At 37.3% G+C, this 24,819-nt stretch overlaps 1 protein-coding gene across 2 annotated transcripts; it reads right to left on the bottom strand.

Moving 5' to 3' along the window:
• Positions 1-821: 821 nt before the first annotated feature.
• Positions 822-24,819, bottom strand: LOC148351404 (calmodulin). Of its 2 annotated transcripts, XR_015852956.1 has the most exons (7): positions 24,680-24,819; positions 17,012-17,042; positions 12,082-12,225; positions 2,734-2,840; positions 2,533-2,668; positions 1,056-1,386; positions 822-974 (listed from the first exon to the last, which is right to left on the bottom strand). XR_015852956.1 is itself a non-coding variant. In XM_088355207.1 (6 exons), the coding sequence occupies exons 1-6, from the start codon at positions 24,680-24,682 to the stop codon at positions 1,358-1,360; spliced, it is 450 nt and encodes a 149-aa protein (XP_088211333.1). In that variant the 5' UTR covers positions 24,683-24,819; the 3' UTR covers positions 822-1,357. The 2 variants fall into 2 exon arrangements, 1 of the variants encoding a protein (XP_088211333.1); XM_088355207.1 differs by having other exon boundaries at positions 822-1,386.

Raw genomic sequence — 24,819 nt, 5'->3', positions numbered from 1 at the left:
TCAAAAAAAAAATGAAAAAAAAATTAATCCCATTATCTGCACCGCTTATCCTTATTAGGGTGACCCAGCGTCCGCCGAACTCGCCCCGTCGCGCGGCCCGGGAGTGACCTCCGCCGACTCCCCCGCCCTCCCCTGTCCCATCCAGCTGGCCGCCTTATCCCGCGTCTGCTAACGTTCCGCTGAAAAAACCCGCAAAAAGTGAAAATCTGCGAAGCGACGCCCCTTCAAAAAAAAAAAAAAAAAAAAAAAAAAATTCTTAACCATTACAGACCGCGAAGCTCTGAAGTAGCGAGGTCCCACTGTAGTTGAAGCTTTTATCTCTACTCCGGATGGTAAAAAACTGCAAGAGTACATTGCAATTAGACTACTGATGACAACTCGATCGCAGAACTACCCGGTAGTAGTATTTTGCTATATTTTTCAACTTGAAGCTCAAATATGTACAAAATATCTTTGCAGAACCCTAGTTAAACAAACTTACATTCATGTTCAGCCTTGTATTACATTTTAAACACAGTAACTTCGAATATATAAAAATAAATATGGTTTGTTATTATTTCCCATTTGTCTTCTACTATGAAACGATGTAAATATGTATACTGTCGGACAAAATTATTAGGGAACGCAAAGAGGTAGGATTAAAAAGGCATATGCTTCTTCCTATTCCTTTTCAGACACGTTATGTTAACATTGTTTTTATGTTTTGACTTGTTTTGTTGTTCTCATGTTTGAAGTAATGTTTTATTTAATTAATGGCAACCCAATGGTATTTACAAGCTTATTGCCACACAGGATGAAGACAAAAAGCAAACAAATAAATGTTAAGTTCATAGTGGATTTTATTGTAAAAACTATGTAAAGACTGGCATGTACAACTTGGAATACAGATGAACTGAACTCAAGAGAACAATTGAACTGATTAACACACATTCATACTTGCACGCTTTAAGATGAAAATACCGCATAGCACCGACCTGAAGTTGATAGAAAGCACCCAGCATGCATCAGGAATTAGTAAAGATTCAACCGAGTTGCCTCGCCCAGTAATTACCCACCTGGAAAAGCCCTCGTGACATGAGGACCTTTAAAAGTGTAAAGAGTTATCCTGGCCCAGAATTCTTTGTCTGGTTTGACTCAGGTCCACGTGGCCCAACTTGGCCATGTTAGCGTGAAGACGAAAGTGAACAGGAAGTAAGAAAAAAGGCCGTCAATGCAAAGCATTCACAGAATTAGTCTGAAACAAAGGCACGTTAAAAAGGGGACAGGTTTACGTGTGCCGACAATCCTGTGCTTCCACAAATGACAGTTTACGAGTAAAAGGTTTTTGCGAGAGGAGGTAACCAATTCTTTCTCTGCTTCATTTGCTAGTCATCATTTTAACAAACTCTGCAAACACAAACAAGGATTGGGTGAGTTGTGTGGTCAATCTAGGGCTGCAACCATGAATTGGCGACCAAAATACATGAGAGGAATAGTCGACAATGGAATTTCATTCGGGACTATTGTCCTTAGACACGTTGTTCTGACAGAGAGAGGCATCTCTAATTGATTATAATCTCTGCTGAGATTCGCTCATCGCATGTGTCTCTGGAGCAGTAACACAAAGAAATGGCCACATGGTAAAAAAAAAAAAAAAACTTAAAGGGCCAGTAGATAAAATTGAAATGATAGAAAAAAAGAATATCAAGAGAAAGGGTCAATAAGAAGAAACAGAAAAGAAAAAACAAGAGAGAAAGAGAGGGAGAAAGGGAAAAAAAAGCAAGGGAAAAAAAGAAAAATGGACAACTGACAAAGAAAAGAAATAAGCAAGAGAGAAAAAAAAGAGAAAAAGAAAGCAATAAAGAGAGACAAGAGAGCAATACATGTTATTAAGGTACTACTAATAAAACATTAAAAAAGTTTCTTTGTTTGTGTGTCTAGTACTGCTACAAAAATACTACTAAATTACTCAAACTAAATATCAAATTTAAATCTTAAAAATAGGAATCTAATATATCATTTTGCTTTCATTCTAAAAAGAAAAAATGCTATATAAATACTATAAAAATCTACTACAGTAACACTATGATACAAAAATACCATTACAGAAATATCACAACAAATTTACTACAAAAATACAACTAGTGTAATATTACAAAACATTAAATACTACAAAAATACTCCAGAAAAGCTACAAAAATACTACTAAGGAAATACCACAAAACTCCAGAGATAGTACAAAAGTACTAAAAAATAACAACAGTAATACTAAAAAACTAAGTGTAAAATGTAGTGCTTAAAACATTGACCTAATATATTATTTTGCTTAATTTGTGACCGTTTCAAAAGCAATTTGATGAAAGAAATGTGTTTCAAAACCAATATAACATGAAGATATCTGCATGTTTAAATATGCCTAAATAAAAAAATTGGATAGGCCCCTTGGTCCAATTCTTTTGACCCAATTCGGCCCACTGGCGACTCCAAAAGACTTGCGCCAGTTGCAGCCCTAGCCGAATGCCCAACAAAAGTGAGAGTTGAATCGGTCGTTACCGTCGTAGTTGACTTGTCCGTCCCCGTCTATGTCCGCCTCTCGAATCATCTCGTCAACTTCCTCGTCCGTCAACTTCTCGCCCAGATTAGTCATCACGTGACGCAATTCCGCCGCACTGATGTAGCCGTTTCCATCCTATCCGCGATTTTTTTTTTTTTTTTAATGGCGGACGGCGGCAAAGTAAAGCCAGTCGGGCTTACCTTGTCGAAGACCCTGAAGGCCTCTCTTATCTCCTCTTCGCTGTCCGTGTCCTTCATCTTCCTGGCCATCATAGTCAAGAACTCCGGGAAGTCGATCGTTCCGTTACCTGCGAGATAACATTTAAAATAACTGGGTTCATATGCCTTTTTCATGGCCAAATTCAAGCACTTTTTCTAGTTTCAAACCCAAATTTCCAATTTATCCGGTACTGCTAATTAAAATAGAATAGAATAGAATATACCTATAATGTCATTGTTACAAAATGGGTTGAACATATTGTGACAACGAAATTGGACGTGGCACTCCAGTTTCACATTTAACAGTGAGGAAAAAAGAAAACAAAGAATATAATGGAACAAAGAAGATAAAGATTATAATTTACACAATATTTACACTAGAAATGTGGGCATGTAGGATGTTACATACAGTTTTGGGATCGGATTAGTGCAATATACGTTAAGTGCAGGGCTGCACGGCGGCGTAGTGGTTAGCGCTTGTGCGGCACAGTTCTAAGGGGAACCTCCTGTGTGGGTTCAAATCCAGCTACCGCCTTACTGTGCGGAGTTTGTATGTTCTCCCCGTGCTTGCGTGGGTTTCCTCCCACATTCCAAAGACATACATGTCAGGTTAATTGGCCGGCCCAAATTGTCCCTAGGTGTGAATGAGCGAGTGAGTTGTCTGTCCCTGTGCCCTGCGATTGGCTGGCAACCAGTTCAGGGTGTCCCCTGCCCACTGATTGCTGGGATGGGCTCCAGCACCCCCGCGACCCTACAGAGGATAAGCGGTGCAGCTAATGAGATAAAATGAGACGTTAAGGGCAAAAATAGGCAACATTGTGCAAAGTGAGCATAGGCATGAATACAATTTTACATCTGTATGAAGTAGTGTGTTTGCAAGAGTTTCAGTTTTTTGTGCGGTGTGTGTTAAGGGTGGTAATGGCTCTGGGGAGGAAACTCTCTCTGAGTCTGTTTGTTTTTGTTTTGTGTGACCTGTAGCGTCTGCTGGAAGGCAGCAGGTCAAATAGGTGGTGGCCGGGGTGAGAAAAGTCCTTGATGATGTTTTCTGCTCTGCTGAGGTAGCTAGAGCAGACAATGTCCTCCAGACTGGGTAGAGAGCAACCAACGATTCTCTGGGCTGTGTTGATGACCCTCTGAAGTGTTTTCCTGTCTGCTGCCGCTCACGCAGCATGCCACACCGTAATGCAGTAAGCGGTCGGCAATTATTATGAGTCGAGGGCAACCATTTAACTTTTTCATTTATGAATACATATAGAGGCAGACATGTTATATTTATTTACATTTGTTTTTAAATAGATTAGTTTCATCATGGGCGGCCCCACGTTGCAGAGGTTCGGGGTTCACGTCCAGCTACAACAGCCTCCCTGTGTGGAGTCTGCAAGTATTTTGGAAGTATTTCCATAATAGAATTTTGTAGTATTTCTATAGATTTTTGTAGTCTTTCCAAAGTAGTATTTATTTAGTATCGTAATATTTCAGTAGCTAGATTTTATAGCATTTCTGTTGTAATATTTCTGTAGTAGAATTTTTGTATTATAGTATTACTGAATTAATGTTTTTGCGGAAATTCTACAGTATTTTTTTCTTTTTAGAATGCCTTTTTCCCCAACGTGATGCTTCGTCAGACCCAAAAGTGCCGTAACAAAACATGACGAAAGTTTTGGTTTCTGGGTTTAAATATCATTATGACATACTATGAAATAATACATGATCACTTAAATGAGTTGATTATCTTCAACTCGGGTTTTTTGATCAGTACTTTCATTCCTGCAACAGAATCTCTTCCCCTCCCACTCGCTAACACCGCGAGTTCTTGTGTCAACAATGTTATTTCTTTTGATTCAATCTTCCTAGCCTTGTGAATAAAATTTTATATTGTATTGTATTTATTTATTCAGCCAGTATAAACCATAAACACAATATATACAAGAAATCATTTGACACGCGAACACTCAATAATGATAAAATAATAGATTTAAAAGAATAAAAAAGATATTCTAGTGTATAATACAAGGTAATTATATAGAATAGTTTAAAAAGAAAGAATATGTAAATAACAAGACTAGAGTAGAATAGGTCGGAGTAACGTTTTTTGTTAGATTCAAACTACGTGCATTATTTATGTGTGTGTATACGCTTTTTCTTTTGGACTGATCAATCAATATCCAAAATAAATTAACTGAAAACATGATAATTTAAAGATCAAGTAAGATATGTTGTGAGAATTCTTTCTTTCTTGATATTACAGAGACAAAAGAGGCTATTTTGCGAACTAATTCGTGTGGGAAATCGTGAGCACCACCTGCTGGCCGTAACCACCGAATTAGATTCTGAACCAAACAAATATAATTTAAACCAATAATAATAATAATAATAATTTCCTTGTATTGTCATTCTGTGTAACAATGTACACAGAACGAAATGTCGATTGCACCTGACCCGTTGTAGCGAGCCGATGCAGCCGCAGCCAACAGAGGGCGCCGCCGACCACTTTTTTAAGTCTTAGGAATGACTCGGCCGGCGCGCACCACCGACCTCCCAGTCTCAAAGCGGGCGCCTTACCATCTAGGCTATTCGGTGCACCCGTTTATTGAACACAACAATCAAACTTCAGCTCACACTCCCCGCATGCTCTTGATTGGTCAACAAGTAATTGGGAAGACGAGCGTTCGGAAGATAAAGCGTCATTTCACCAAGCTAAATATTTTCACTTTACTCAAAAGTGATTTATATACAAGGTGTAAATGTTTTGTGTTTTACTTTTTAAATACATATCCCAAAAATGAGTTACAAAGTTGTTTTAGTAACGTTCACGGAAAGGACAAATGCTAGGGGGCTCATTCCATATATTTTAATTTCAAATTGCCTTTCAAGATGACATGTTTTTGGTGTTCAGTTTTATCAAATTCATTTCCCCCAAAAATGTGACTTGTACTATAGTGTAACTTATACATGGTTTTTCCTTATCAATTATGCATTTTTCGACTGGTGCAACTTAATCTCTGCCCATTTAGATAATGGGTAAAAATGACGGTAATATGTAGCTTACATTTTCAATTGCAGAAAGTTCATCCTATAAAATTTAACCCGAGAAAAAGACATCTTAATTTTGGATGACCCATAACAAATGCCCATAACTGATACGTGATCTTTGGACTAATAAACATATCAAGGTGCCCTGTTTCGGTGTAGCATGCACTTGTCCTCTTGGGTGCAACCCTTAGGGGGTGAAGATGCTTAATAACACAATAAATACAAACTAATGCTGGATGAAGTTAATCACTGAGGAATAAGAAATGCAATGGCAAAGTGAAGCTACCAGAGAGCAGTGTCAGCATCGTTTTTTTTGACAGAGGTTTGATTCCCCCATCTTACATCAACACAAAATATATACACTTGACACACTCATAAATAACAGAAGGAACAACAAAGAACAAAAAATGCTATTAATAGAAAATAAGAATAAATGCTCATACAATAAATCCATACAAAAATATATATATATATATATATATATATATATATATACATATAAATTAATACATCAAAATATACACCCAAAGAAAAAAAAACGAAAAAAAAACACACATAATAATTAGGGGGAGGTGTTTAGACATCAAGTAAAATTTGTGTGATAGGCTTCCATCTTTTCTCAAATTGGTCAAGTTTCAGTTGAAGTCTTGCAGTGATTTTTTCCATAATGTACATTTGCTTTAATTTGTCTCTCCATTGTTTTATGTCAGGCGGTTGTGGTTTCAGCCAGGACACTGTGATCATTTTCTTTGCTACCAGAAGCATTACCCTTAGTATATATTTCTGTTGACCAGATAGTAATTCTTCTGGCAAAATTCCTATTATGTAAGCCTTTGGGTCCAACCGCAACTCCCAGCCAGTGATTAATTTTATTTCTCTCTGGATACTTCTCCAAAAATTTGATATTACAGGGCAATTCCAGAAAATATGCGTAAAGTCTCCGACCCCCCCACAGTTACGCCAACATAGATTCGAAGTATTTTTATACTATGAAGCAGACATGGGGACTTGAGACTTAGTGACTTGGACTCGAGTCGACTCGAGTCGCTGTTTTTATGACTTGTGACTTGACTTGGACTTGGCAATCTAAGACTCGGGACTTGACTTGTGACTTGACTTGCCCAAGAAAAAAATACTTGGGACTTACTTGGGACTTGAAGGTGAAGACTTGAGACTTACTTGAGACTTGCACATGTGTGACTTGGTCCCATGTCTGCTATGAAGTGATAGAGGGTGTATAGAAGAATCGCATTTTTACTTTCCATTCAAACTCCCTCCATGTCGGGCTGTTGGTTATTTTGTGTCCCTCTTTCAATGTTTTTTCCCATTCGTTGTCTTTTATGGCTACATTAGTTTCTTGTTCCCATTTTTCCTTAACTGCCATGTCCTCATTACTGAGGTCCATTCTCAGGGCTTTATATAGTTTTGATATAACCCCCTTTATTGATTGTCCTTTTGTATACGATATTAATAATTGCTCTACCTTAGTTGGCTCCTTACATATTTTCCCCCATTCCTCGTGTTTCTGGAGGTAATGTCTTAGTTGCAAATATTTGTAGAAATCATTTCTGGGTAGGTCAAATTCTTGTTGGAGTTGTTCAAATGATTTCATTGCCTGTGCTTCCAATACTTGGGTAATCAACATCAGTCCTTTTTGGGCCCATTTTTGAAACCCTACCTCCATAACCCCAGGTTTAAAGTCTGGATTTTTCGCTATTTTGGTAGCCCTATTCACAGATCTTGATATTTTTAATTTTTTTTGTATTGTTGACCAAGTTTTAATAGTTCCCTTAATCCATTCATTCTGGATTTTTAATTTCTTCCACCTCGTGACTGATATGTATGGTAACGATTCCACAGGCATATTTGGACAAGATCGCTGCTCCATGTCCACCCATATCGTATCTTTGTCTGTAGTAATCCACAAGATGAGTGCTTTAATTTGAGCTGCCCAATAGTAATATTTAATATTGGGTAGGTCTAGGCCCCCCTTTTCTTTAGGAGCTAACAGGGTTTTGTATTTTATTCTAGGTTTCTTGTTTTGCCAAAGGAATTTTGCTATCAACTTATTTAACATTTTAAATGTGGATGCCGGGATCAGAATTGGAAGGGATTGAAACAGAAATAATAGTCTTGGTAATATGTTCATTCTGATTGTTTCTATCCTGCCGATAAGACTTAAGGGCAAAATTTCCCGTTTTTCCAAATCTTTCCTTATTTCTTTTATCAACATTCCATAATTTGCATCAAACAGCTGTGTGGTATGTGGTGTAATGGTCACCCCCAAATATTTAAACCCTTTATTTGTCCATTTAAAATCAAACCTTTCACTCACATCTGTTGGACATTTTCCTGATATCATCATTGCTATTGATTTGCTCTCATTTGAATACCCAGCTACTTCTCCATATATTTTAAGGCTCTCCAACAGTGGTGGTATTGATAACGAAGGTTCCTCCAGCATTACCAACAGGTCGTCTGCAAACAATGATATTTTATGTTCTGTTCCTCCTTCATCCAATATCCCCCTTATTTGCTCATTTTGTCTAATTGATTCTGCGAGTGGTTCTATGCTTATTGCAAACAAGAGTGGGCTTAAACAATCCCCTTGCCGGACTCCTCTTTTGATTTCAAAGAAATCTGAACAGTGACTATTTACTCTAAGACGAGATTTAGAATTTTTATAGATTATTTTCACCCATTCAACAAATATTGGAGGGAAGCCAAAAGCTATAAGTGATTGATGTAAGAAGCTCCATTTCACCCCATCGAAAGCTTTTTGTGCATCCAAGCTCAGTAACATCGAGGGTTGGGTCTTAGATTTTGTGCTCGTAATTATGTTTAGTATCCTCCTAATATTGTTTGCACCCTGCCTTCCCGGAATAAACCCTGTTTGATCATTTCTAATTAATTTCGCTATAAATTTCTGCATTCTTTTTGCAAGTATGCTTGTAAGAATTTTTAGATCATTACAAAGTAAACTAACTGGTCTATAGCTTTCACACAATATTGGGTCTTTTCCTTCTTTGTGCAGGACTGTTATGATGGCTTCTGACCATGCTTTGGGGGGATCTCCTTTTGTTAGAGCATAGTTAAATACTTTCTGCAGTACTGGTGTTAATTCTTCCTTAAAGTTTTTGTAGAACACCCCCGGGAATCCATCCGTTCCTGGTGATTTATTTATTTTTAAGTTATTTATTGTGTCTTGTATTTCCTGTTTTGTAATGGGGCGAATAATTTCTAATGTATCCCCTCCTGTTAGTGTCGGTAAATGTAGTTTTCCTAAAAAGTTTTGTGCCGTGTAGCTATCTAAGTCATTTTCTGAGTCCTTGTATAATTCTTTATAATAATCTGCAAATGCTTCTGCTATACATTTGGGTTTTACTAAACATTGTTTAGAGATAGGATGTTTTATTTGTGATATAATTCTATCTGTTTGGGCCTTTTTAAGTTGGAAGGCGAGCAGTCGACTGGCTCTATTGCCCATTTCATAGTATCTCTGGTTCACAAAGCGCAGAGCCCCTTCTGCTTTATTTGTCAAAAGTTCATCTAATTTGCTTCTGGTTATTTTTAATACCTGTAATCTGGATTCACTTGGTGTTTTTTTATGTTCTTCTTCTAGTTCCTTAATCTTATCCTCCAATTCCTTCTGATTCTTTAAGCGTATTCGTTTCAGCCGGGACGATATTTCAATTAATTTCCCCCTTATTACAGCTTTCCCTCCTTCCCATAATATTGATGGAGAAACCTCATTGTTGTCATTGATTTGGAAATATTCTTTTATACACCGTTTTATTTCCTGTACTACGTTTTTATCTGAGAGGAGAGATACATTCATCCTCCAATACCTAAAATGGGGTTCATTGTCTAAACTTAGTTTCAAAGTAATTGGAGAATGGTCACTTATAGTAATATTCTCTATACCACACTCTACTACTGTATGCATATGTTGTCTTGAAATGTAAAAGTAATCAATTCTCGAATAGCTGCCATGCGGGTTTGAATAGAAAGTATAGTCTTTAGTTTGGGGATTCTTCTCTCTCCATGGATCTATCAATCCCAATTATTTAGTTATGTTATTCAACATCCTCGACCTCTTTGTGTTTGTTCCATGTACTGAAGGATACTTGTCCACTTTGCAATTCTGTACAGTGTTAAAGTCACCTCCTATAAGTAACATTCCCTTCGCACAGTTGGTTATTACTTTAGCTAATACTTGAAAAAATGTCCCCTTTTCCTCAACTGGTGCATAAACATTCATTATTGATATTTCCCAACCGGCCATTGACCCTATAATCATTATATATCGCCCCAGATTGTCCTTCACTTCTTTTTCGACTTTAAACGCCACCCCTTTTCCAAGTAAAATTGCTACTCCCCTCCTTTTACCATAGGATGCGTAGAACACCTGGTTCACCCATTCTCTTTTTAGCTTCTTATGTTCAATCTCGGTCAAATGTGTCTCTTGTAAAAAGGCTATTGAGCTCTGCAATGTCTTGAGTTGATTCAATATCTTCTTTCTCTTGATGGGGTGGTTTAGCCCATGTACATTATATGAAACAATATTTAGATTGCTCATGCTTTGTATTGAGTCTCACTGATTTTTGAAGCATACAGAAACACTACATTAATTACTAACACCTCCATTGACAAAACAAACCAAATTACTAACAAACATATTGACAAGCACACATAATTTCTCACCAAAAAGAAAAAAAACACACCCAAAAAACAAAAACCCATGTCTTCCAAGAGTCCAATTGGAGAGTTGTGGCTACCCTCCTGGAAATATGCACTCAGTGCGTGAACAACTTTTGTACCGTCGTCCATAGTTATAACTAACTAAATATTTTAAAGTAGCTCTATGCCAATATAAATACATACATTGTTTTAATTTAAAGATAATAATTTTACTTGGTATTTTACTTACTTCTAACTTATTGAATTTATAATAGAAAGGGCAGATATGGTCCTTACTCTTTCTCCCCAAATCCGAATATGGCTTCGTTTTGCTCCATAGGAGCTTGTAAGTCACCTTCTATGATGGGGCTGTTCCCTTGTCTTCCTCTCGATTCCGGTCACTGTGGTCCAAATGTTCTTTGACAACATCTTTTGCAGTGTCTCCGTGTTGTCCTCTTCCACTTCGATCCCCATTTCTTTTAGCAATGTTGCTGCCTCCATCAGTGTAGAGAATGTTCTTATTCCTGTGTCCAAAAACATCTTCAGCTGGGCGGGATATGGTGATTGTGCCTTTACGTTCTTTTCCTTTAACTTTTTGATAACGTCCCTTACTTGTTTCCTCTTTTTTTGGATTTCTGTGGTGTAATCTTGGTTGAAGTAAACGGTCTTGCCTTCGTACGTTGTCTTCTGCTTCCATGCTTCTTTCATTACGGATTCTTTCACTATGTAGTCGGTGAAACGTACGATAATTGCCCGTGGCAGTGCTTTACCTTGAAACTTGTTCCCCAGTGAGCAGTGTGCCCTCTCAATGCGCACATCCATATGTTCGGTTGTCGGAATGTTCGATTTAATAAAGTTTGTTATGAAGCCGATTGTGTCGTTTCTTTCGGCACCCTCAGGAATCCCATGTATCCTTATGTTGTTCCGCCGTGATCTCGACTCCAAGTCCTCACACTTTGTTGCTAGTTTGGCAGTTTGTTGGAGCAAGGAGAATGTTAATTGTTCTAGTTTTGACGTTCGCTCTTCCGTGTTAGCATGTAGCTCCTCCATGCTTTCCACCCTCCGCTCGAGCAACCCAGTGCGCTCCAGAAGTTCTTCGATGCTTTTTTCCAGTCTTGTCATCGCAATCTTGTTCTCCCGGGCTGCTTCCGTGTGTTCTTGCCGTAATTTACGGATTTCATGGAGGATGGCCGAGTCACGTCCTTCGTCAACCGATGACATTCCTTCTGCTCCCTCGATCTTTTTCTCCTTAGCGCCCTTTTCCTCAACAAGTTTCCCCTTCTTGACCATGTTTTGTTGAAGAATTTCTCATAAATATGGGTCACAATTTGTACCCTTTCTGTCTTTTCTCCAAGTAAGTATTACATTACTCTTTAGTGATTTTTGTCAGAGCTACTTTCCTTGCTGCCGTCTACCTCATTGCGCCACCGGAAGTCCAGCGTCAGCATCGTTTTTAAGCTGACTTCTTGTGAAAACTGGCAACCATTTCAAGTATTTACAAGCTTATTACCCACAATTGGAGCACTTTTCAATCCGTGAAAATAGAAGAATTATAAAGGATTTCAGGCACCCGTACAAACCCTGAAATGGATAAAAACCATAATACGAGCTGCGTACCATCGGCATCCACCTCGTTGATCATATCTTGAAGTTCGGCCTCTGTGGGGTTCTGACCCAAAGACCTCATGACGGTGCCCAGTTCTTTGGTGGTGATGGTGCCATCTCCGTCCTTGTCGAACAGAGAGAAGGCCTCCTTGAACTCTGTGCACATGGCAAACAAGCAAACAGTTTATGAAAACTCAGCACTTTAGAACTGGGTTGCAATACTTTTGTGTATGGGTGGGTTGATCGATCCAAATATCGATGATGTCGATACTGAGCGAGAACTTGGATAGGATCGATACAGTTGTCTTGCTATCGATACAATCTTACACATTTTTTGTGTCACTTTAATCATGTTGTCATTGGGTCATAAGATTACACATCTATTATAACTTTTAAATTCAATCTAATTGTGTAATGGAAGGTATTTTAGTTTTATTTTCATTAAATTGCTGCTTTTTTGTTTAACTCTCTGGACTTTTGTACTGAATCAGTTGTTTGGAAGAAGTATTTATTTTTTATAGTCTAATTATCTGGCCTTAATTTAAAAGTATTGTGCAATTGAAGGTATTGTCATGTTGACATTGTATTTTATGTTAGTGACATTGCTTTTTCTGGTTTGACTCTCTTGACTTTTGTCCTGAAATAGATGTTGTAATAGATGCATTTTTTTTTAAAGTTAAAGTTTAGATTGAAGTTATTCAAAGAGACAGTGTGTATAATTTTACCACTAGTTGTGGTACAATTGAAGAGACCAGCCTTTCACCAGGTTTTTGAGAACTCATAGCAGCAAGATGGCAGGCAATTATGACAGCTCCCTTTAGGTGAATAATGTTAAATAAATGCCAATTTCTTGACCTATTAGTATTTAAATAATGCATGTTTAAATTATGGTTCATGTGTTTTCAGTGATTATTTAAATAAATATTATTTCATGTAATTAAGTCCCTTTTTACCTCTAGAAGGCATTTAATATTACACACTGTACCTTTAATAAATAAAACAATTGTTGATGCCCTTGCAGCATCCAGCCTGGTCTTCTGGAAGGGGGAAAACATAACGAGTGGCCCCTTTAAGGTTTCCTTATTTTCCTCATGGGAAGGTTTTGAGTTTTTCCTTGCCCTCATGTAGGTTTTAGATCTGGGGATGATGTTATAATAGTCTGTAGTAGTCTGTGGAGCTCTTTGAGACATCTTCTGATTAAGGGCGTCACAAATAAACATGACTTAATATTGCCTTAAATATTTGTACTGTGATTAGTGTAATTATAATAATACTCAGGGACCGGGGCAGATTAAAAATACAGTACTCCTATAATACAAAAATACAACTACGGAAATACCACAACAATAATACCACAACAATAATATCACAATATTACATTAAATATAGTTATACCATAAAATAACTATCCTGATACTACAAAAATGATACTGCAGAAAACTAAAGAAATACAGTAGTACATAAATACTACAAAACTACAACAGAGGAATTAACCCCCAAAAAACAAATCGACTACAGAAATATTACGAAAATGCTACAAAAACACAAACAAAATTAGCATGAAACAGTCAAACACAACAGAGTTAACAATTTTGAAGGTGACAAAAAGTGCTGCAGAAATACAGAGAAAAAAATAAAGTTTACTTGATTGCTTTCTTCGTTTGTTTTGTATGATAAGTCCAAATATAATTTGATACTTGGATAAGGTGGTAGGAAAAGAGTATCTTACACATTTTCAGGTGTATAGCATACATTTGTATGTATTTTAGTTTATTATTATTATTTGACAAACATTTGGATCTTTTTATTTTTTGTGATAGAATACTGTGTGCACTATTTTTCTATCTGTCTAAAACTTATAGATATATAGATAAATAGAAGGAATATATATATATACCGTATTTTTGAAATACCGTATTTTCTGTACTAGATTTTCCATATATATATATATATATATATACATACACACACATATAAGGCGCTACAGTGGAAACGTCAACAAAACACTCAGATAGTTCAGTCAAACCTACTAACCCCTTAACATTCCAACGGAAAAGAACCAAATAAGTGTCTCAGACACGTACGGACACGGTGTTTGTTCAATGTCACCAATCACTCAAATGCATCATTCCACATATCATTAGGAAGGTTAAACTCTTGGGATTCAAGAAATGCCAACAATTTCTTAGTTTCTATTTTCATTTTCGCTGGCAAATGTGTGGGCAGCAAAGTAAGAATTTCATTCTGCAGGGAAACGTGGTTCTTTTATGTTCATATGACAATAAACACTTTGAATTGAATTGAATTTAAAAATAGACTCATCACAGAAACATCAAGATCAGTCTGAAACAAGATACTGGGAAAACATAAAGCCTAGGTAGTTCACCAAAGTCGTCTTGCGGCCATCACATTCAATAATAATACGCAACCATGGCACTCTTACATCCGAGAGTGTGGTAAAGCCAACCGTGTAAAATATTTACACACTCCAAAACACGCAATAATGCCGACATATAAAAGAAAAAATGCCGAGTAGCATCTGCATCGATGGACGTTCCTTGTTGCTAGCTGTCTGTTTAGCTTCATGATTCCTGTTTACAAATACAGACTACAATAGTAGTCTCCAGGCCATAGAGCAGGGGTCGGGAACCTTTTTGACTCAAAGAGCCATAAAAGCAAAAAATATTAATTTTATTTTGGGAAAGAGCCACACCATATATTATGAGACAAATTTACAAAATTGCTAAACCCGCACCCCAGACAAAAGCTTAGTCTTCAGCACATTTATTTTTGATGATTTGATAAAACTTATGAAAAGAGAATAATGCCAGAGCCCCTGTCCCAAAATCAACAAACATACCACTTTAAAATTGTCTCTTTCTTGCAATTACTCAAGATCGGTTAAACTCCTTTTGACCCTTTTTTTCATACATATTGGTTTCAAAACCAGATGCAAGTTGTTATTGTGTAAAAACATCACAACATTCTGCAAATAGGGAGCCTGATGAGCTCACTTTTGGCGCAGATGGCGTAGGGCGAGAGATGGGAGGGAGTGCTTGCGCTTTTTGCATGGCTCCACCCATCCCTCCCACTCACCCAATCAAAAGACTAAGTTCTCTTCCGGTGTTTTGGCGTATTTACAGTGTGTTCTGTGGATTCATCATAAGGTATCTGAACACTGAACACAGATTATATAGTGAAATTTTATATAAAGGATTCTTTAGCGTTGTACAGCCAAAACGAGTTTTTTCCCCCCCTTTTTTGTGTGACACCATGACTGTAAATTGTAGTGAAAAACGTGCCCTATATATACTGCGAAGTAACGCCGTAATACTTAGCTTTGGATTGGCTTTGCGTGAACCTGAATAGGACGAACAACTCAAGTTTCGAATAGGATGGAGAAATTTTGCATGCAATCAAATTTGTCTCTGAGCCATTGATATTCATAGAAAGAGCCATATATGGCTCGCGAGCCATAGGTTCCCGACCCCTGCCATAGAGCAACCAAACATGTGATTCACATATTTTTCGGCCAATTGCGGGCTTTGTTTTGCCCCGCTTTAGCCTATAGGAGCCTTTAAATGCGAAAAAGGACCCACCTGCTTTACCTCCGAATAATTTTAGCCAATAGGGACCGATTCAAATGATGATTGACATAGTGTTTAGGAAATGAAACGCTGGTTATTATATCCCAACATACACCGCGGACTACTTCGCCTACCGGGGAAAATCGAGTCGGCAGCTACATGCCTTAGTTGCGAGACCTTGGACTCAATATTTATCCATATAAAAGGTGCACTGTTTTATAAGGCGCATGTTTAGCTTTTGGAAAAAAAAAACTTTTAGGTGCACCTTGTAGTGCGGAGAATACGGTAATTGGAATGGCATCTAAAGAATAATTGACCGATTCATCGAATATTAAAATAAGTTTTTATTACAGCCATAGTTTGCATACATCTCTTATACCTAGTTTTCCAACAGTCAAGAGATGGCGGGAAGGGGGCAGGAATTTCTCACTAACTGAGCGGCGCCGGCTCACCAGGTTTTACACACTAATGATGGGGGCCAACTTTTAGTCTTAAATTGTCTTTCTCTGAGTGGATCCCTTTTTGTCTGCGGGCGACAATGCTCAATCCTTCCATTGCTGCACTTTTTTCCCCTCCATTGTCACAAATGTTCTGTATTTGTGCTGATATTTATCCATTTCCTACGGCTACCAATCAGATATTGTCTATTCAATGTGTATAGCATCAAAGATGTGTGTAAGGATTCTACCCTCCCCCTCCTGAATGCTTCTGATTCCCTGTGCATTTTTTGACCGCCAATTATACACTCCTGAGGAGTGAAAAGTACACAAATACTATGAGACCTTTTGTCGAGCGGCAATGACATTTTAACAACAAAAAAAAGAGAAAAATAAACACAAAAAACAGACAGTTCGATTATTTTTAACTTTTATTGTTGACATCCCCTTGTTTATTGGATGATCCTATCAAAAATGTGTAATTCTAATTCAAGACCTAGTCATTAAATACCATAACTATAAATAACTACATATCTACAGATCCTCAGGAAAGACATTCAAGATAATCCCTCTTTGATCTGAAGAGTTTTTTAAGTGTTCTATGATTTTTTTAAAGCAGTGTATAGAGAGGAAAGGCGAAGAGATCCAATCTCCAAGGTGTCAATAAGTAGATGTTATCTGGATTTTCCTGTCTGAGCCCATTCTGTAACTCTGCAACACTGCAAATGCTTTCCGATTGGACATTCATAGTGATATTACACCAAAAGATATTTTTCCTAAATATCAGTTTTTTTCTGTTCCTAACATGTAATTTAGGCTTAATGGGGCTGTATACACATGTTTTACATAGTTGTTTTTTTGTGGTTCATTTGAAAAAGAATGAACAATAAAAACAAGAAAATGAAGTTGATTCCTTACCAGCGATCTGCTCCTCTGTTAGTTGGTCAGCCTACAATAAAACACAAGGAGCAGCTTTAAAGATACAACAAAATCAAGCTGTAGGATAATCACTTAAAAGCCACACATCTACTTTACATTTGATCTCACCTTGAGCAGCGCAATAAAGAAAGTAACACATTTTAATAAATTAATGTATTATCCACCACTCTTAACCATTCAGACCATGACAGGCACTAAATGGGGTCTGGAGATTGGTGCACCAAGCAGATCCAAATTGAAGTAAGTGAATTTAGGTTGCCATGTAAACAAAGGTAGATTTCCCTGAAGTGAGCCTTAAAAATAGCTGACCGACAGTAATAAGAAAGCAAAGCACAACCTTGAGTCCCTTAAAGTCGATATCTGTGAGGTCTGTCACAAGCTTTAGCGCTTTAGGGTCGCCTTTTTTCTTGCCGAGACCACTTTGTTGTAAGCGACCCCTTCCTTTGCGGAGCTTGTTTTCCACGCTTGCGCTTTTGGAGCTCAGGTTGTTCAATGTTTCCCGCATCTGCACCAAGTTCTCAGCCAGGCACTCCACTTGCTTATTGGAGCGAACCAGTTGCTTTTTAACCTCAGCCAGTTCGCTTTTAGTGGAGCGCAGGTCGTTTCTGGTGTCCTGAAGCTCTCGGAGCAGAGCGTCTGCGCGACTGCATGAACACTCCATGAGCATCTGGAGGAAGGCCTTGTAGTTCTTTTCCTGTTGTTGGAGGAGTTGCGTGTACAGGTGATGTTGATCATCCAGAAGGTCATAAACAGACAACAAGCTAACTAAATCATGCCCAATTGGGTAGAGGGTGACCTTTTTGGGCAACATTATTCCAGGGTAAGAGCAGAACACCGCTGGATTTGCAAGAAATGATTCGGAATCCATTAAGAGTGGTGGATCCTGAAGTTCCATCAAGAAGCCGGATCCATACAAGAGATGCTGGATTTTGATGCCATCCTCCCTGGGCTGCGTCGAACCTGTTGTTGTGTGGCTAAGCCTCCAACTCTATTTCAAACGGGTGAAGAAAGCACAGCTACAGTTGCATCTCCTGGAGAGGATCAGTTGGCGGGTAATCGGAGCTACTAGACACAACTAATGGGCTTTTGAAAAAGGAATTCATCATAACTGGGCACAGGACTGGCATCCATCCGACAGGGACTGTCAAGCCACACTGCACGGCTGCATCCGTGCAATGTTCAGGCTAAAAGGAATACAGTAATCCTTTGGTGTATTGCGGTTTACTTATCGCGGTTTTGCCACTTTGCAGATTTTCATTGTGCACTGTGTTCGGCATTCTGTTTGCCAAGGCAGTCGCCCCACCCTTTTTCTGCTTGTGTCCGCCTGTGCTTTATTGATGTCACAGTCTGAGTTGAAGAACCACACATCAGCTATCTTGTCAACAAAATGCTCTGGACTGACAGAAGCACCCAAAAAACGCAAAGGACTATGCTTTCCATTGCCTACAAAATTGGACTTCTGACCCGCTAAACTTGCTCTGGAGTCGCATGTGGCACTTTTGTGCTCTTTACTGGGTCCATGGTGCGTTTTCAAAAACACAATTTTTTTATGTTTCCCAATTAATATAGATAGACACAGTATGCGTTTCCTCCCTTACACGGCCTATGTAGGGCTTTTAATTTTTTTGCGACTCCAGACTTTTTTTTTTGTTTGTTCAATATGGTTTTTTTTCAACATTTTGGGGTGCTGTCCCCAGGGAAGTAAAGGCAGTTTTCCATAGGTTCCACATGATAGCGACAACGTATCATGTGAAGTAAAAAAGTAAAAGGGATTATAACACAAAATGAACCCGCGATAGGCAAAGTATAAAGTAGCTAAGCATTTATTCTTTTTACAATTAATATACAATCACATACTCTTTCACACAGGAAACAAAGAACACACCCTTTTTACAAACTCAAGCACTAGTTCAACAAATAAAAGTACTGTATAAGTGTTTAGTTTTTACAAATAATTACTTTACTGTCAAATAATAAGTGAGGAGACTGTTTAGCCAATCACAACACAGAACACAGTGCACGATACTAACTTGTGAAGTAGCAAAACAATGAAAAGTAAACTGCGTTATAACTAGGGATTACTGTACATGCAATATTTCCCTTTTACATGAAGTGCGAAAGTACACTCTAGTGGACATTTGAGACTGATCCAACCTTTTGGTTATTTTGACCCAACATACTTGAGTTGTTTTGCACAAGGAACTAGCTAAACTAACCACACCTGGAAAGAAAATCTTTCCAGCATCGGCAGAAAATGTTATTTTATTATACATTATATTATTTTATTAGAAAAGTAATACTATTTCTAATGAAATAACAAAACTCATCTTGAAAATTAACTAAATTATCTAATATATTGTAGTGTGGATTTATAAAATGTTAAGATTGTCATAAGAAAATAAAATAATATAAATAAGCAAAGCCATATGCCATAGTAGGCTATTTTTTCTTATTTTAAGGATTATTTTTATTATTGCACTGTTAAAAAAAGACACCTCAAGATAAGATAAATTACCACACACGTAAATGGAAATTTAAAAATGGGATTTTTTTTTTTGCAGAAAACTTGAGTTAGGTGCAAAAAGACCTCAAAAGTGTGTATTATTACCACCGCCATATGGTAAAGAAATTATATTTATTTTAAGAAAATAATCAAAAATATATGAAATATCATGCATTTTTTAAAAATACTCATAGGTTCAGAATTGTGCATTTATTTTACATAACATGAGCCTAACCTGGAGGGAGCCAACATAATTGTCTGTCATCTTGCTGCTACGGGTAACCCCAAAAAACAAACAGCTTGTGAGAGACTGGTAAAAGATATAAGAAGGAAAATGACCGATCAAGATTAGTCGCCGTTGTCGGTTTTCTTTCTGGGGCGGCATTGGCTCAGGAGGTGAAGCGCTCATCATAAGGTTCAAGAGGTCGCAGGTTCGACTCCCAGCTTCTTTGTTAAATGTCAAAGTGTCCTTGGTCATTGCACTGAATCCCTAATGCCCCGATAGCAGGTAGTTGCCTTGCATGGCTGACGCTGTTATTGGTTAGTTAGTGTGTAAAGGGAAAAGTATAAAGTGCTTTGGGAGGTCTTCATTGACTTGAAAAGCGCTGTATAAATGCAGACCATTTACATTTATATCCTTGTTTGTTTCCTTGTTTACCTTTACATGAGCCTCGTTAAAAAATGGTTTGAAAATTCAAAGTGACTGGTTAAATAGCATTACATATAGGCTTCCCCCCATACCTTTCAGATTTAATTCCCCTCTTTGTTTCTGCTCGGAGCCTTTGCTCTGAAAATGCTGGTCTCCTAATGATCCCAAGAGCCAAGAAGAAACCCCCAGGTTAGAGAGTGTTCTCCATTTGGGCCTTAGTGCTGTGGAATGCTCTTCCCTCTGAAATTCGATCGGCAACCTCAGTGGAACTGTTTAAATCTAGGCTTAAAACACACTTCTATTCTATAGCATATGAATAACCTATATTTCATGTTAACAACATCTGTGTATTGCAACATCCATTGTAGCCAGGTCATCCTGGAAGGGGGATTAAGTCATGTGCTGTACCTTCGCAAGGTTTATTCATTTTCTTCATGCTGAGTTTTTCCTTGCCCTCATGCAGTTTTGGATCAGGAGATGGTGTGATAAAAGTCTGTGGTCTGTGTAGCCCTTTGAAACTTCTTGTGATTAAGGGCTGTACAAATAATCACAACTTGACTTACAAATGGTCATTGAATTTTCCAATAAACTTCCCTTGAAGACAGACAAACAATAGGATTGGAATCCACTTGAAGTTTTGTTACACTTGTCCAACCGGTTACAGAAAAAGCATTGCCAAAACTAGAAAGCTGCTCCCGTTTTCACAAAACCGGTTTCAATGGAGTCCTTTTAAAGTAGGCGTGTTAAAACATTTGAAACATCAGTAATCTGAAAGGAATTCAAACTGCCAATAACATGCCTGACAACCCAAACACATATAAACACACGTTTACACAGAAATATGGTAAAAACAAAAACGTAATGCTATTTTTACATGAAGGAGTGATGTGCTATTGCTACTGCATTGTCTTGGTTTTGAACCTTTGCATGTTCCAATTTACACTTTACACACATGGCACCAAGCCAACCATGGAAGATATTGTGTGTGCAGTGCAAACAACTCGAATTGACTAAAATTATATACAACCCAATTATAGGAGTTTAACGTTATTTTAAAATGTATTTAAAAGTAGAATACAGTTTTAAAAAATCTGATGCATGATAATAATCATCTGTAAACAAGAAATATACATTTTGAAGAAGGGATAGGCAGACTCTTGAATCCAGCCTGCCAAATTACATTAGTTAAACTACAAGGATAATAATAATTATTATTTTGCTTTAATTTTGAGTTTTAAAAAACAATATGATGAAAAAAATATGAAATTAAATACAATATGTACAAATTTATATCTGTATGTATACAGTATTTATTCATAGCTGTGAATGAGAAATATCTCATAGGTCTTTATCAGGGGTCTCAAACTTAATTTACTCGGGGCTCGCCGGAGATAGGGAATTGACCCGGTTGGGAAAATCGGGTTTTCCACAGAAACATTTTTCACCGTACTCAAATATTTTCAAGAAATGCTACAAAAGTAAGACTTAAAAAACCATCAAGCATTAGAATTAAAATAAATCAATCAGTAATAAATGAATCTAGAATTTGTTTGGGTAACACTCATATCAAAGGGACATTGTGTTTTATCTGACCATTAGAGGTGTCTGTATTGTGTTGTGCAACCGAAAATGAGTGCTGAAAAGCACGAGGAAGAATACCAGTGACTCAGTGACCATCTTTATCCTCATTTTTAGGCCAGCCTTTTGGGTTTTTTTCTGGGTACACATAGCAGCAAGATGGCAGACAATGACGTCAACTCCCTCGAGGTGAAGCTAATGTTGAGTATTTTAAAACATAATAATAATAATAATAATTTCCTTTGTATTGTCATTCTTTGTAACAATGTACACAGAACGAAATGTCGATACACCTGACCCGTTGTAGCGAGCCGATGCAGCCGCAGCCAACAGAGGGCGCCGCCATTTTACCAATGTTATAAGTCTTAGGTATGACTCGGCCGAGGCGCGAACCAGCGACCTCCCATGTACTATATCATGCGTTATTTCAAATGTCATGTATTTTTGATCATTTAAAAAAAATTTTTTTTAGGTATTTAATGATTTTTAGGCACTCAATACACACTGTCCCAAACTTTCAGATGAAGGCAGGGGTCTCAAACTATTATGCCATGGGCCAAAATTGGCCCCTGGGTTGTGAGTTTGAGACCCGGGGGTCTACGTGAAATTGTCTAACTTTGGGGTCAGCAACACTCGGCTCTGGAACCGAATGCGCTTCTTAGTAGCTCCCTGGCTTTTTTATTTTTTAAATGTTTGATAATGAAATTATTTCTGCGGGAGGAAATACCTGAAATATTCTAACCCTTTTCCAAAGAATACAGATATATACAGTAGTATATATATTATACAGTAATGATGTGCTCCTTGGCTCGAATCCCGAAAATGAGTGGTTCATGGACCGCGGTTTGAGGTGTGTGTTGATGTAGTAGGCGGTGACGTTTGAAGGCCCAGGAAGGGGGTGTACCACGTGACTGATTCAGGAAATTATTTGCTAGCTTTGAGTGTTAATCGAATTAAAAGCGGCAAAAAAACTCTCCTGAAGTTGAAAATTCTCTTCAGTACTGGAAATCACAGAAATATGCATTTTCAATTCTTTACAAACTTTCTATAACACATCTATACACCCCTGCTTCATCTGTACCCTATGAAAAGTATTTTTTCAAAAGCAGGTAAAATTCTCCGCAAAAAATACATCACCTGGGTCCGAAAACTCTGGAAAAAAAGATTGCTTTTAAATATAAATTAATAGGTATTTTATTTAACCTCCTTTTTTTTTCACTTATGAACAAAGCATGGGCGTAACTAGCCCGTTTTGGGGGGTGTTCATCCACCCCCAAACTCAACCCAAGCACCCTCAAAATTATAGTATTTTTAGAACTCTGTTTTCCTTAATATAGGACAGAATAGGCTTAAATATGATTAAAACGCCAGATAAAAAATTAAATAAATAAATAAAACAAAGCAAAAACGTGAACAATGCAGCGTCAGAAATACTCCACTGCCTTGAAATGGTTGAGTCCATTTCATTCTTAGCACCACATAGTAGTATTTCTGCAGTAGAATTTTTGTCGTATATCTGTAGTTGTATTTTTGTAGGAATTCTGTAGTCGTAATGTTATAGCATTGCTGTACTTCCACAGTTATATTTTTGTAGTATTTCCATAGTACAACCTTTGTAGTATTTTTGTAGTATTAATGAAAGTCTATTTTTGTGGTATTTTTGAAGTATTTCTGCATTAAGATGTTTGTATTATTTCTGTATACTGTAGTGTTAAAGCATTACTCTACTTTTATTTTTTTGTGTTTTGTAGTATTTTACAGAAGTATTTTTATAGTATTTCCATAATGTATTTTTGTAGTATATCTGTAGTGTTGTTGGAGTATTACATTAGTTGTTTTTTTTGTATTTCGGTAGGAGTATTTTTGTGTAGTATTTCTATCATATCTATGTAGCAGTATTTTCATATTATGGTGTTACTGTTGTGGTATTTTTATAATATTTCTGTTGAAATATTTCCATACTAGTATTTTTTGTAGAATTTAAGTACTTTTAATATTACTGTACTTGCATTTTAGTAGTATATCTGATGTAATACTTTGGTTCATAGTATTACATAGTATGTTTGAATCGTATTTTTTCTCATCTGAGTGAAGACAAAATAATATGTTGGACCCCGTTTTAAAGCACTAAATTTGATATAGGTTTTTGTGGAGTATTTTGTTGCACACACAAAGGGACAAAGTTGACACAAAAAAAACATTTTTGTCGTAATTACTGTATTTTGTATAACATGCATATCTTCATTATATTTTAAGCAATTTTGTTTTTGCCCACCCCTGTTCTGAACCTTGAATCGCCACAAAGTAAAACAGAACAATTCACGATACATTCTTCAAATATATACTTTTTTGTATTCAGAGATTTTACATATGCATGTTGTACATTTTTTTGTCCACATGATGGCCTAGTCGAGGTGATGAATCACCTTGAAGCCCGTGTGTTTGTGCTTGCGGGCTTCTCAGTTTTATGGGGCTTCATTTTGCCAACGCTAATATACAGTACGTGTTGCTTTTCTTATAAGGTTTAGAAAAAGCTTTTCCTTATTTTATGGCTCCAAAATGTTTTTTTTTTTTTGGGGGGGGGGGGGGGGGGGTGTCCAATACGCCGCTTTTAACAATTTGGGTTGCAAACCCTGACTAACTCAGTGTAGCTCGCAACCAATAAACTTCACTCGTCCCTGTTTAGAGGGACAAAAATAATAATTAGAGGACAAGTTTTTAAAAGAATTGTCAGGTTTATATTTGGATAAGTCACTTTATTATTAGGACAAGTGGAAAATGAAATGAATGGCGGCCAATCGAGAGCGCTGTCAAAAAGCGCCAAAGCTTTAAGCAACGATGCTACATTTAATCATCTTTTTAATTTGTAAATCACAACTTATTAAAAAGTAGAGAAAATGTTTTTGAAGTTACTCACCATGACACTTGTGGCTTAATAGCGCGAAGAGTTAATCGACGTTTGTTGGATAATGACACCAAACCAGCAGCTTGAGGGCGGGGTGGCAAGACGCGTCACTCCAACTCGGATCAATGTATTCCTCCGCACGTTGCTGATTC

This window comes from Urocampus carinirostris, chromosome 15 (genome assembly GCF_059441175.1).
Source record: "Urocampus carinirostris isolate Australia breed hairy pipefish chromosome 15, RoL_Ucar_1.0, whole genome shotgun sequence".
NCBI lineage: Eukaryota > Metazoa > Chordata > Actinopteri > Syngnathiformes > Syngnathidae > Urocampus > Urocampus carinirostris.
Note: the sequence above shows the minus strand (reverse complement) of the source record. Positions and strands in the feature narration are given on the sequence as shown.